Source organism: Andrographis paniculata, unplaced genomic scaffold (genome assembly GCF_009805555.1).
Source record: "Andrographis paniculata isolate CXL003 unplaced genomic scaffold, ASM980555v1 Contig79END, whole genome shotgun sequence".
NCBI lineage: Eukaryota > Viridiplantae > Streptophyta > Magnoliopsida > Lamiales > Acanthaceae > Andrographis > Andrographis paniculata.
This window is the reverse complement of record NW_026137616.1, coordinates 104184-117627: the sequence shown is the minus strand read 5'-3', so window position 1 is coordinate 117627 and position 13444 is coordinate 104184. Positions and strand designations below refer to the sequence as shown.

General features: G+C 34.3%; 3 protein-coding genes across 3 annotated transcripts; all 3 read right to left on the bottom strand.

The window, feature by feature from the left end:
• Positions 1–24: 24 nt before the first annotated feature.
• LOC127240207 (uncharacterized) lies at positions 25–4872 on the bottom strand. Its single transcript, XM_051258749.1, has 9 exons — positions 4641–4872; positions 4403–4542; positions 3728–3815; positions 3411–3642; positions 2734–2808; positions 2146–2243; positions 1477–1602; positions 956–1045; positions 25–315 (listed from the first exon to the last, which is right to left on the bottom strand). Exons 1-9 carry the CDS (start codon positions 4704–4706, stop codon positions 199–201), a joined length of 1032 nt encoding a protein of 343 aa, XP_051114706.1. The 5' UTR covers positions 4707–4872; the 3' UTR covers positions 25–198.
• Positions 4873–5091: 219 nt separating this feature from the next.
• Positions 5092–8031, bottom strand: LOC127240206 (UDP-galactose/UDP-glucose transporter 2-like). The gene is made up of 7 exons (XM_051258748.1): positions 7392–8031; positions 6943–6971; positions 6611–6812; positions 6268–6510; positions 6088–6189; positions 5585–5692; positions 5092–5504 (listed from the first exon to the last, which is right to left on the bottom strand). Exons 1-7 carry the CDS (start codon positions 7515–7517, stop codon positions 5229–5231), a joined length of 1086 nt encoding a protein of 361 aa, XP_051114705.1. The 5' UTR covers positions 7518–8031; the 3' UTR covers positions 5092–5228.
• Positions 8032–9130: 1099 nt separating this feature from the next.
• On the bottom strand, positions 9131–10195 carry LOC127240433 (dehydration-responsive element-binding protein 1E-like). Its single transcript, XM_051259127.1, has one exon. The coding sequence runs from the start codon at positions 9856–9858 to the stop codon at positions 9244–9246; it is 615 nt and encodes a 204-aa protein (XP_051115084.1). The 5' UTR covers positions 9859–10195; the 3' UTR covers positions 9131–9243.
• Positions 10196–13444: the final 3249 nt, after the last annotated feature.

Below are 13444 nucleotides of genomic sequence, written 5' to 3'. Positions count from 1 at the left end.
TAAAAATACAGGGGCATCATGTGGATTTGATATCTGGGATTCCCACTTTTCATTTTTTAAGTTATGGTTCCTAGCATCTTAATATTTGGGAAGAAGTTGTTCCAGCGGAAGGAAAATCCCAAGGATGCATCCATGGAGCTCTTGGTCCAGGTGGACCAGATGTACAACAAAATGATTTACGGTGTATGCAGATGAATATCAGGCCGCAGGTGCATATTCCTGAATGATAGCAGCAAGTTTATCCCTGTCTTCTTCAGTCTTGGTTCTTATCAAGAATGTCCGAGCAACAACTGCATTACTGTCATCGCCATCACCCTTCAAAAACAATGTGAAACTGACTATCAGCAAGCATTTCAGATGGCCATAAAACAATGACCATTTCATTTGACCATCATAGTGATTGAGACATAACAATATGCAAGTGGCCTGATCCTAATAATAAAATCATCTGCCATATTAGCATGATTGCAGTTGGCATATTTCATAGGAGCTTTCAAGATGAGGACAAATTTTGAACAAGAGAGTTACTCAATAAAACTAATTATCCTATACAAGACATTTATATTTTGGAACAAAACTAAAACTCATCTTTCAATGGGACCAGCCAAAATCAAATGAAACCGGAGTTAGTCACTCAATACAATCAAGTTTGGATTCATCTGCCATAAGAGAATCCTAGTTATGAGACAACCCCAAATATATATATATGTATCTTTTTCAAATTTAAGATGCAGACAGATGCTACTCTGAGCCATCTTATGTTTTGTTTCAAGAACTTAGCAAAATCATCCTTCTTCTCTGTTTTTTGGTACTCCTAAATCAGATTTTCAGATACCATGGTTATGAAATATAAATTCAGAAATTGAAGAAGTAAATGTAACTTCAGAAACACACAATCACAAGATGGAGAAACAAAAATGAAATGATAGGTATCAAAAAAGCTGCAAAGCATTACCGAAGTATGAAATATTGCTACTACTGAATTCTTTTGCAAGTTTGTTTTGATGCCTGGATATAACAAAGCATTGAGGATCACTTTTCCCACCTGCAACAATTGAGGATAGGAAGGGAAATATATTATGAAATTGATATTGCAATATCAAGACAATATCAAGTAGATGATTATCAAGATATATAAGTATTTGGGAAAAAAAAAAAAGTTCCAAAGCAGAAAGAAAGTAACAACTATATTATAAGTAGAACAAAAAGACTCGTATTATCAGGAAATGAGATGTATAAATCTGCAGTAAATATTATACATTTTTAGTTTTTATTTTACAGTTGAATGTGTATCAAGTCAATAAATAGGTTCACATTAAACAACTTTGTATAAAGAGAGATAAACGACTCAAGATGTCAGAATAACAACATATATAAAATGAAAATTAGACCCAAAAAAAAAAGGTGACTATTTTCGGTTATAGAACCATTAGCAATAACATATAATAATACAGGTATCTCAAGAAAAAAACCCACATCATTGCGTATGATGATCGTCGGTTTAGATTCATTGGTTCCCTTGCTAACACCTTCCTTGCATTTGATACTAAGTTGACCCATGCCTTTATCTTTCCAAGCATCTTTGTCAGCAGGATCATTTGGCTGAAGACAAGGTAACAATGAACAAAATATTAAACAAAAAATACTTAAAAGGTAATAGAAATAGTTAATCAAATTCATCAATGATCAAACGTATCAATGACATACATACAGCAACCATCTTATAATCAATCATTACATTGTTGGAAATCAGGCATGTTAGCATCACATGACATATAAAGTGAAATTTCACAAGAGTAAGAAACTTCACAAGTGCAATTTTAATGAACAGTGAATGAAAGTCAACTAAGCATAAAAAGATTCCCATTGACTTAAACCACAACCAACATTATGGTTTCTAAAAGATTTTGGGTAATAGAAAAATATGAAAAACAATTGTGTATGAGTGTGTAAGAGAAGATTGGCATTTTTAAAATTGAATGTTTGGTGCAGAAGGATCTTGAAGAGCTGGAAACAAGACAAAGAACCCATAAAGTATCAAATTAATGAATAATCCTATGACCTATGCTTTAGCAAAGAAGTCAACCTATATTGTATGGATGGATTGAAAAGGCATGATTAATATCAAATTAGATGCATGCTCACCTTCACATAAAGTTTGCATTTAACCTCATGTACAGTAAGAATTCCTTTCTCTTCACTCTTTTTCACAGATGGGCTGCTTGGTTGTTCAATATCATCTTCTGCTTTCCAATACATTAACAAATAAAATGAATTACATTTTTGAAGAGATCACAATCAGAAAATCACGGATCATACACATCAACTGATGCATTATCAAGCATATTGGCATCATCAAGCCCTGGGTTTTTCTTAAAAAAATATAAAATAAAATGCATCAGGAAAAGTGACATAGGTGAGAGCATATTTTTATGTAGAATACAGGAGATTTCCATAGAATATATGCACACTATAAATGTATACATGTATATGATGCATGAAGTGATTGGAATTTTCCAGTAACAGAAACTGAAATGAATGCTTGCATGAAATATCCTGGACAAAAATGGAAATAATTCTTGGGCAAAGGATACAGAAATGGAATGATTATGATTATATAAAAGTTTTCGATGATTTATCAAGAACGGGTTACGTTATATCCCATTACAGGTTAGACTCCAGACGATACAAGTGTATCAATAAGACCAAATAAAGTATATTCCACCCACTTACCCCCTTCTGTCTCATTCGAAGCACCTAGATTTGTCACAGCTGAATTGGTACCGAAAGGTGCAGATGCCTGGCTTACTGAAAGAAAAGGAATAATTAGGATGAATTATATCCTGCATCAAACTTCCATGTCGAAAGATAGTCCACAGAAACAATCTGAAGAAGTAAATCCACTAATAGAGGATTGACAGAGAAGACTTTTATAGATAAACAAAAATCTTACTGAATCCCGTAGAGAAACAAGAAAAAGAGATAATCAAATGAAATGATACAAACTGAGATTAGAAACAATGCATCACAGTGCATCAGAAAGAATAAATCAGTAAATTCTTCAAATATAGCATTAAGTTCTGCTGAGCTCTTCAATTATATTTTTAACTTCCAATTGAGAGATATGTTAGGATTGTTTGTTTTTTTTTTCCCATTTTTAAGTGTAAACCAAAAATTAAGTCATGCATTTGGTAATCAAATTTGGAGAAAAAGATTTTTTATCAAAAGAATTAGACTCGGAATGCCATTTGTTGAGCTATTCTAAATTATAACAACAAAAAAGAAGAGGTCATTTAAACTTGGTCGTCTGCAGCTACATGTTTGTAGAGAATGTCCATTTACATCAAATAAGTGATATACATGAAGGAAAGTTGAGCACATAGAAAAGAGTAATTTTATTACAAAAATACCTCCAAATGTGAAAGGGGAACTATTATTAGAAAAAATTCCAGGACTCCATGATGTTCCAAAGCTTGTAGCTGTAGCAGCAGAAAATGCAGGTTTCTCGAAAAACAATTTGTCTTTGTTTTTCTCAAGTCCAAACGATGGTTTCATTAAACCATCATTAGAAGGAAGCTCGCCTAAACTTTCTCCTTTTGCAGCATTTGCTTTCAACCAGTTGACCACATCACTAAATTTCTCCTGCAATATTCAGCCAACCAAACAAATATTAAAAACTATCTATATCCACAATCAATCATCAACAGAAGAGTTGCTTACAACCAACCATGATGCTTTTAGCATGATTTAAGTAATCCTGCACTCCATCTTCCCATAGCTCATCCGGATGGTTTTGTAATTGGGTTTGTACCCAGCTGTCCAGTTAAGAGTTCTTAATGTTACACAATGAACAATTGCACATGATTAAATACTTACAGAAATAGGAACAATGTCAGAATGAATTTTTATTTTGAAATAACTCCAGATTTACTGAACCTCTGGCAAGTCTACAACTGAACATCAAAGAATTAAACCAAGCAAACCTAAGAAATTACATTCCATACCTCAAGAGAGCCAGAATAAAAGAATAGAAAGATACAACGAAATATGGCATTTGCGTGCTTTTAACTTTTGCCATTGACGTAATGCAGCAATCAGCAGCATTGCAAAAATAATTCAATTATGAACAGGGTGAAGCCAAGGGACAACAATACCGAAAAAATTTGATCAATAGAGAAAAACCAGGTACAAAAACATTGATCCCCATGCAAAAGCTCCACACATTTGTACTTACGTCACAAACTAGACCACATAATCCAATGAAAACAATCAAGTACTTCACGCTCTTAGGTTTATAGCTTACGCCAGCACAAATTAAGAACCAAATAAACCAACATCCAAGACTAACACGCGTCAATAGCATGCGAAGGCACCACAGAAGTTAGATGAAAGGCATAAGAACCTTGCAAACTGAGTATTGAGAGCTCTAACGTGCCGCCCTGATGATTGTGCCCTCTTCATGTCCAAAGACGGCTGCGCAACCGACGGTTCTGCCTTTTCCGCACTAAACAAAGATCCACCCGTTACTCTCTTGCTCTGCATCTGAACCATAAAAAAAATCAAACTACACATTAACACGCAGCTCAAAAGATAAAGAAAACATCAATTGAGTAAGAATAAAATGCAGAAACCACACTTACGAAGGAGTCGTTGGAACTGAAAACAGGAGCAGAGTCGGAGGTTGCCATACGCTTCGTCCCTCTCATGATTGCTAATGTTTATCTAACTTCACCGCTGCTTCCGATCGTCCTCAGTCTGAATTTCTAGGCTTAGGGTTTCCGGATGGCCGACGATGAAGGCGAACAATTTATTTTCTTTTCTATTTATTTTATTCGAATTAAATTTTATTTCCACCGCAATCCTCTGCGCAGCACAACTCTTTAAAATCGAAAACTACCCGTTTGATTACGCGACTGAAGCGAAACGACGTCGTTGGAAGAGAATATTCTACACGTGCCGCCCACGTGCTTACCGCTGCAAGCCGTTATATTATGTACCCACTTTGGGAGCTGGGCTTTATAAGAGTCATAGCCCAGTAACAGGTGGACTTTTCTCGCTAAGGACTTGTTTGGATGTGTCATTTTCAAAATATGAAGAAATCAATTACATGGATTAGACACTGCCCTGCCTACATCTTATTCCAATTCCTTGAGTGAGCCATTGCAGAAATTCAAAAAGAACATACAAATGAATTCTATATATTCATTCTAGCCAAAGCTTTTTTCGATTTAGACTAAAGGGTTCTTCTCTTCATCTTCTTCCCGGTCTCCATTTTGCTTCATTATGTGTTCTTCTGTCCGTCGAAACCTCATCGGTGTAGGCGTGCTGCTGCTCGTGCTCGGGTTCCCTGCAACTGCTCGAGCCGGTGGTTTACTATCGAGCACGAGCTTTAAAATGATTCCCATGGCTATGAGCAGCAGTCCCGACCCGTGTTGCTCTGTTAGCGGCTTCGTAAAAATTATATACGACAGCAGCAAAGTCACCGCCTTTCTCGCTGTCGTCACCTGCAAATAAATTCACATGAAACTTAGACTCGGCCTTTTTTATCCCACCGAATTTTGTAGCAGAGTAGAAATTTCAGTACCATGGCAGTCGTGGCTGCACCGAACAGGGCAATAAGTGACAAAACAGAGACTTGGCCGACGAATGTAGCCATTGCTTCAAAGACCAGCACGCCGTAGACATAAGGATGCTGCAGTTTTGTAAACAAGATATATAACAATTCCACGATTTCGAATAAGTGGTACCATATACATAATTACAGATTTTGTTGCATTATCATAACAAGTCCAAATTCAATGCAAAACTTTATGACATTTGGTGTGTAATCTAAGATAAGTACCATGTGAGGTCGTCGCGATATACAGCACAGAGAACAGGATGTTTCTTGCTATGTAGACAACTCATGATACGGCGAAGGACCGGTAATTTGTCTTATTTTTTTCAGCAAGAATTTAGGGGGTGCCCATAAAATATATGTCTTCCAACTTACACTAACTAAAGCTTTTTTCCATATGCTCACATGAGGGACCAATCCCAAGAATTTATTTTTAAATAAAAGTAGGCGAAAGCGAACAAAATACTCACCTCGGCGCAAGAATTCCAAGCGGTGAATAACTCCCCCGTCAAGATCATGGGCAACAACAGCATTGGCAAACCAACCACAGTCGAACAAAACAGCATCTCCGTCTAAACGAATCAAATCCACATCAACATCATCGCCCTAAATTACTAAACAAGGAAATGAACATTAATTCAGTACCGTACCTGAGTTGTCTCCGGATTCGTAGTAAAGATCGCTTCTTGAAAGTTGCCGACAAAAGAATCCATGAAGAGGGCTCCCACAATCATCACAATCCCGACGACACTAAAATTCGGAGAAGAATTGGCATCTGCCAAGGTGAAAAGAATCAAGCCCACAACCAAGAGCAATGCAGATATGTACTCGTGCAAAGGGTATTTTCTCCTCAAACCAGGGATGAACGCGCCCATCACCATAACCGGCAGAACCTGGATTCCAAACAATTGAATTCAAGAAATGATCACTTGCAATAAAACTAAACCACTAAACAGAAAAAAAAAAATGGCTATGTTTCAAGAAACTGTATACCTTGGTGGACTTAAACATGATCTGCGCCGGATAATTCAGATAAGCCAATGATCCCTTGGTTAGTCCGTGGGAACCCATAAGGACCGCCGAGAGCCTGCCGTAAGTCTTCCAAGGGTTCACCATTTGTTTGATGGTGAAGCCCTGTAAATAGATTAAGGCCAGGTAAACAAAGCCTTGTACAAAGGTAAAATACCAGCCATAGCTGCAAGACATGTGAAATTTTCTTGAAGTCAACAAGATTTGAGCTGGAAATAGCTTTCCTTTTTTATTCAAACAATCAAGAACATGACGAAGCTAACTCAAATTGGTGGGGACGTGGGGTATGGACATACCTGAAATTAAGCCGATTATATACATACTCCTGTGGAGAAAAATTAATAAATTTCACAATTAGTCAACTCTGGAAATTCATTATTCACATTTACAAGAATTCAGAGGGCATGAGCAAGATCTCCCACCTAATTCAGAAATCTCACTATCAATGACACAGTAAACAATCAAGGAAAAATAAATTGCAAGATTTGGTAAACCAAAGTATGCAATCAAGAAAATTAGAGCTTTGCAGAAACAGGAAACATATGGAATCGAAATTCAGAAGACCATAAATTTCAAGATTGGCTAATATGAAACTTCCTTTCGCAGAGGCCAAAATGTAACTGTCTACATATGTATATGTGTGTATCTATGTATTAAATAACAAACAAGAAATGAATGATTTCGTTTGAATGAAAGCAAAAGTGAAAGCAGGACAAGAAAATCCAGAAATAAATAAATAAAATACCTCACAAATTCCATTGACAAGATAGCCAAAGAAGAACCCAGAAGAACAAATCAAGAACTGCTGCCAAGTGGGTCTATCAGTCAGAGATATTCCCAGGAGAGACCTGGCTTGATCTTCCTTCTTCATCCCTGAAATTCTTCGTCTCCCAAAAACAAAAAAACTGAAAACCCAAAACTAGTCCCCAAAAACAAGAACACAAAAAAAAAAAACTAGACCCAAAAAAAGAACAAACGTCTCCCCTTTAGCAGTGCATGGTTTCGCTTTACCACCAGATGAAATGGAAAGGGCTGAAAGAGGAAGAAATCCTTTTTATATGTCGGAAAACAAAAGGGCTTTTTTTTTGTGAGCAAGAAAAGTATCAAAACATGACCGGCAGCCTCCCCTCTGTACAAGATTGTTTTCCAATAAAATCCCACAGCCACGAAGATACATACATATATATACGTCTCTCTCTCTCTCTCTCTCTCTCTCTCTCTCTCTCTCTCTCAGTGCGTGTCGCTCTCTGATGAAAGTCACTGTGTGATTGATTAATGCAGGGGACAGAGGAAAGGAATGAGAATTGAAGGGGAAAATTGGGAGTTTGGGTTTGGCAGAATGCGCACACCCCAAACACTAATCTTAGAGTTTAAGTCAAATGCGAGATGATGGTGGTGTACGAATGAGAATACGATTACAATTATTTTTTAGATAAATAATAGTAATGGTATTTTTCAAATAAATAAATGTGCAATTAATAGGTGCCATTACCACAAATCTGCACTTCTGCAGGCCAAATTCTTCCTCTTAAATTGAAGATTCAATATATAATTGACAATTAGGCAGCTACCTTTTAAAAAACTATATTAGTGATTGAGACTGGGGGAATTTTCTATATTATTTGGACTGATTAAGGGTAAGTAAGCCCTAGTTTTCCAAATTTTAGAAATTTATTTCCAACAGATTGAATTAGTTTTTGAAGGATAATAATAATAATAATAATAATAATAATTCCAATATGAACAAGGTTAGCGTGTTGGAAGGAGTCGTTTGCCAACACTAAAAAAGTGATAGGGAAAATATTACTTCCAACTAATTAATTGCAGTACTTTTATATTGGATCATATGGCAAACAAATACAATGGCCCAATTGTAGAGTTTTTATTTTTAATTTTTAGAAGTTTTTTAGGTGGTCTCTTTAAATAAAACAGAAGAGATCGGGCATCAATACTGAACAGTTAAAAATTTATCAGCTTAATTTTTATTATTAAATTATATAATTAATATAATTATATGTAACTAGTTGTTAAACATTAGCATCGGGTTAAATATTTTTATTCAGCACCGGATCCAGACGTGATCCAGACTTTAAATAAAATTCACAATAGAGATGTTAATAGAAATCAAATTTTCGACTCCAAAATAACAGTGTCTTATATTTTCTTTTCAATTTTTAATATTTTGTACACCATCTTGCAACAAAATATAGGGTCTGTTTGTTATGATGAGTTTGAAAAAAAAAATAGTTTGAATTTAGTATGAAAATAATATTTATTAAATATTTTGTAAGAAAAAAAAAATTTCAGGAAATACAAAATCCAAATAGTAAAATTCGGATAAAATCAGCTAAAGAAACATACCCTACGTGTTATGTTGCATAGCAATTTTTTTTTTTTTTCTTTTTAAAACATAAGAATCCGCTACAGGAATTGCCCACCGGCTAAAACAAGATACCATCGCAAATTCAACCCCTCACGCGCGACTGAAAAAAGAAAACATTACAGTATACGTGGTAAAAAGTACTTATTTTTCGCCGAAAAATGATGAGTCGTCAGTCATCTATACGTATATAAATAAAAGTATCATAAATTAATAATCAGAAACTCCAAAGTTGCACTTCGGCGTCGCTTTCTTCATCATCCCAACTGAACTTCCAACCTACACACGGCGGCGGCGACAGCAGCGCCGCCTCCGCCAGTGCCCCAACACCAAAATCTCCGTACAAACTTCCATCGTACATTTCCTGCGATTCCGAATTCTCTGCCTCCGCCGCCTCTCGACCCTCACAAGCTTCCTCCCCAGCTCCCGGACCAAACGCCTTCGCCGCCTCCACCGCCGCCTTCCGGAGGTCCTTGGCCTCCGTGGAGGCCGGGACCGGCAGCCGCCACATTGAGTCCGCGAAATTCAAGCAGGCCATCTGCCCCCTGAGCGCCAACGCCGCCACGTCGTGCGCACGCGCCGCCATCTCCGGGGTAGGGTAGGTCCCCAGCCAGACCCTCTTCTGCTTGGTGGGCTCCCGGAGCTCGCACACCCACTTGTTGGCGTCCCTCCGCCGCACGCCGCGGTACACCGGGTGGCGAGTCTCCTTGAACTTCTTCCTCCCCGCGCGTTTCTTCGGCCGACTTTCAGCCAACATCACCTGCTCCTCCGCCGCCGCGACACCGCCGGACGTTCCCGGAAAATCGAAATTTGAAAGTGCGTTGTAATCCATAGATATGTATAATTGATCAGCCAATTCCAGTAGTCTTGGATGGTCCAATGCCGGCGGGATCCATGATCGGCGACGGTTATATATATATATATATAATAATTTGGGAGGACTGTGGGGATCGATCCACGGCGGTTTAGAGAGAGAGAGTGTGAATGCGAAGTCTACAACTATGCGCACACGGAATGGCTGAAAGAGCCGATGAGCAATGGGCCCATGTCATAACAAAACGTGCTGTCTTTTCTGACGTGGCAATGTTTGACCCGTTTGACTGGATTTTATGGGAACAGATAAGACCCTCAAAAAGAACATATTATTATTATTTTGATCGAATGTTCTTACCCCCTCCTATAACAGTACTTTTTCCATTTTTATTTGTTTTATGACAATTGATAATAATAAAATTTATTAAATTAAAATATAATTAATAAATATAAATTAATTTAATTAACTATATAACATATAAAATAATATTTATTAAAAAAAATTATTACTACTTTCCTATGAACTAAATATTTTTATGTATATTATAAAACTTCATATCTTTTATAAAATTAATATATGAAATTATAAATAAATAAAATTATTTCTAAAATATTTAAATTTGTTCTAATCTTTTAACTATATATTAAATTTATTTTAAACTACTAATATTATTAATTATAAAAAATATTATAATAAAATAATATTCTAAGTCGAAATCTTCAAAGTCTCGACTTTAATTTAAATAATACTCGTTCTATCTCAACTATCATGTCAAAAAGAATATAATATTAATAATAAAAAATATATAATAAAAATAATTTTAAATTAAAATTAAAATTACTAATTAATCTAATTAAAATTTTAAAATAATAAATATATAATTCTTTTCCAAATAAAACTGAAAGAGTAAGTAAATTATTGTATAAGAAATAATATATGTGTATATATTTAATGCTGTACAAATATTGGAATTGAAACATAAACAAATTTATAAGTAAACATAAATACGGTGATAGAATATATATATATATATAAAACATAGCCACACTCTTTTGAAAAGAAAATGTCAATTTAAAAATGTATTTTGCATATTATTTATATGTAAATGTAAATATATTATATTAAAAATATTACATTAATATTTATTTAATTAAGGGTATAATATTTTATTTTGTACTACTCTCAATCAAAGATAATTCAAACCTGTTTATAGCCTCTTCCTCTAGTCATGTTTGGTACGGACATCAATTTGCTAGATCACGGCCCATTGTAAAATTGGGCCGGCCCAATATATAACTAAAATGATAATCAAGAGATATTCCCTTTTAAGGACAATTGTGAATATCTATTATTGGGAAGAATTATAATTAAAATTGCTTTTGGAAAAGCCAAATGGGTGAACAAATATGAAACATTCGTCCAATGTAATTATGGCCCACAACATGTATTGTAATAAAAAAAATGTAACGCATTATTTCCATATTTAATTACCACTTGATCAATTTGCCTAGGCTTAAATGGTTCTCCTTCAAAATTAATTTTTATTAAAAAATAGAATGTGAAAAACTAAACTGTAAAAAGTAGAAATTAAAATAAAGTAAACAGGGCAGGGCAGGGCCATGGAATGAATTGGTGAGGTACCTAGTGACATCAACTAAACCTTAAAATTGCATTCACTATTGAAAGAGTCGTCTGTTAATTGCAAGAAAAACGAAATTGATACAAATGTCGAGATTTGATGAATTAAGACCTAAATTGGGACATAATAATTGAAGTTGAAACTAATTGGGGGACATATTTTTAGTGGGCCATTAATGCTTCTCGTGACGACACTTGTTGATAATATGTAAAATTTTATAATCACAAAAGTTAAGGTTGTACAATCATTGGATATCCATATGTCTTAATTATGTATATATTTTCTCCCACTCCCAAAATACTCCCAATTAAGTTAGGTTTAATTTAATCCAAGAATCATATACACTACATCATCTATTTAGTGATTTGGTATATACATTAGTCCATAGTTGGTCAAGAATATAACCAAATTATTCCTATTCCCAAAAAGGCAAGACACATTATTATATGTGTAGCCAAGATGGTGTCATTTTCTTATGGGCTTCCACAAAAGGAATATTAGAAATAAAAAAAAATAAAAAAATAAAACTAAAATAAATAAAGGGCTATGGTCCATTATGTGGGCAGTTACTATTTTATTCAAATTATGTATACGATACCAACCACTGTTTCAATATTATTGTATTAATCATTTTCGTCCACAAATAAGGTATATATTTTCAAAAACATAAATACAATAATACAGTCCTCATCAGTAATTTCAAAAGTAAAAATATTTAACAAAATATATTCTCATACTTAATCTAAACTCAAATATTGTCACCCTGAACGTTGTACAATGTTTTTATTTTATTACCTAATAATTAATATATTCAAACATAAGGATACAATCATCTTATATTAACTGTTACACATTCCCCCCCTCCCCCCCCCCCCCCCCCCTTTTTTTCCCTTAATCTTCAAGAAATTTTATGGTTATTTTTGTTGTGACAACATTTTTCATGAATATTTACAGAATTTTGGATGTAATATTATGTGAGAAAGAATGATATAACTTAAATTTGGTTTTTTTTTTAAAAAAATAATAATAATAAATAAATAAATAAGAGGCAACTTTCATATATATATATATATATTCATTTTTCTATATGTATATGTCTAGAGAGAGAGAGAGAGAGAGGACAGAGACAGTCCACCAAGAAGAAGAAGATGGATGTAGGTGTGTTTTTTTGTTTCAAGTGTAGAGAAAGAATTAAGGATTAATTTTGTGTGTGTCGGCCATATGAATGTGTGCTCAAATAGTCAAACGTTCTAACTGCTCTTCATCATACAAACATATCTAATAACAAAATTTCGGCTCCAACTTTAACTAGCCATATTTTTGCAAAAGTACTTTACACAATAAAATATATTATTTGGTGTGTTCATTTAATAACAAAATTTACACATATTTCTTTGATTTTATAAAATATATGTTGAGGTGCAAATCCAAGTCCCACGTTGGAAGTTGTGAAGAAAATTACACACTCTTTATAAGTCTCAAGTTAACTTCACTACTATCAGACCTTTTGGAGAATATTCAAAAACAAATTCACGGGTGACACAAATTACAAACCACATAACCAAATCCAAGCCAAAAAACACCCTTTTATGTATTTATAATTATCTATTGATTTTTCAAAGATTTAATATTTATCTTTATTTAAAATATTTTATAATCAACATATTTTTATTCAAAATATTATTAATGTAAACATGTATTTTTCATATAATTTTTTATTATCTTCAAAATCCATTATATAAGCTTTCTTCTTCTGGCTGTTCTTCCTCACCTTCCATTTATGCATGAGACAACCACTATTCAATATATTCTTGCATTACTGCTCCAACCAAACAATATATATATATATATTGAAAATAAATTAATATGTAATATGTGAATTATCGTTATGTAGCATTTGTGTATGAAATATTATGATGTGTTTTATTCTCACAGTTTTATTAAATACTAATTAGTCTTAATTAA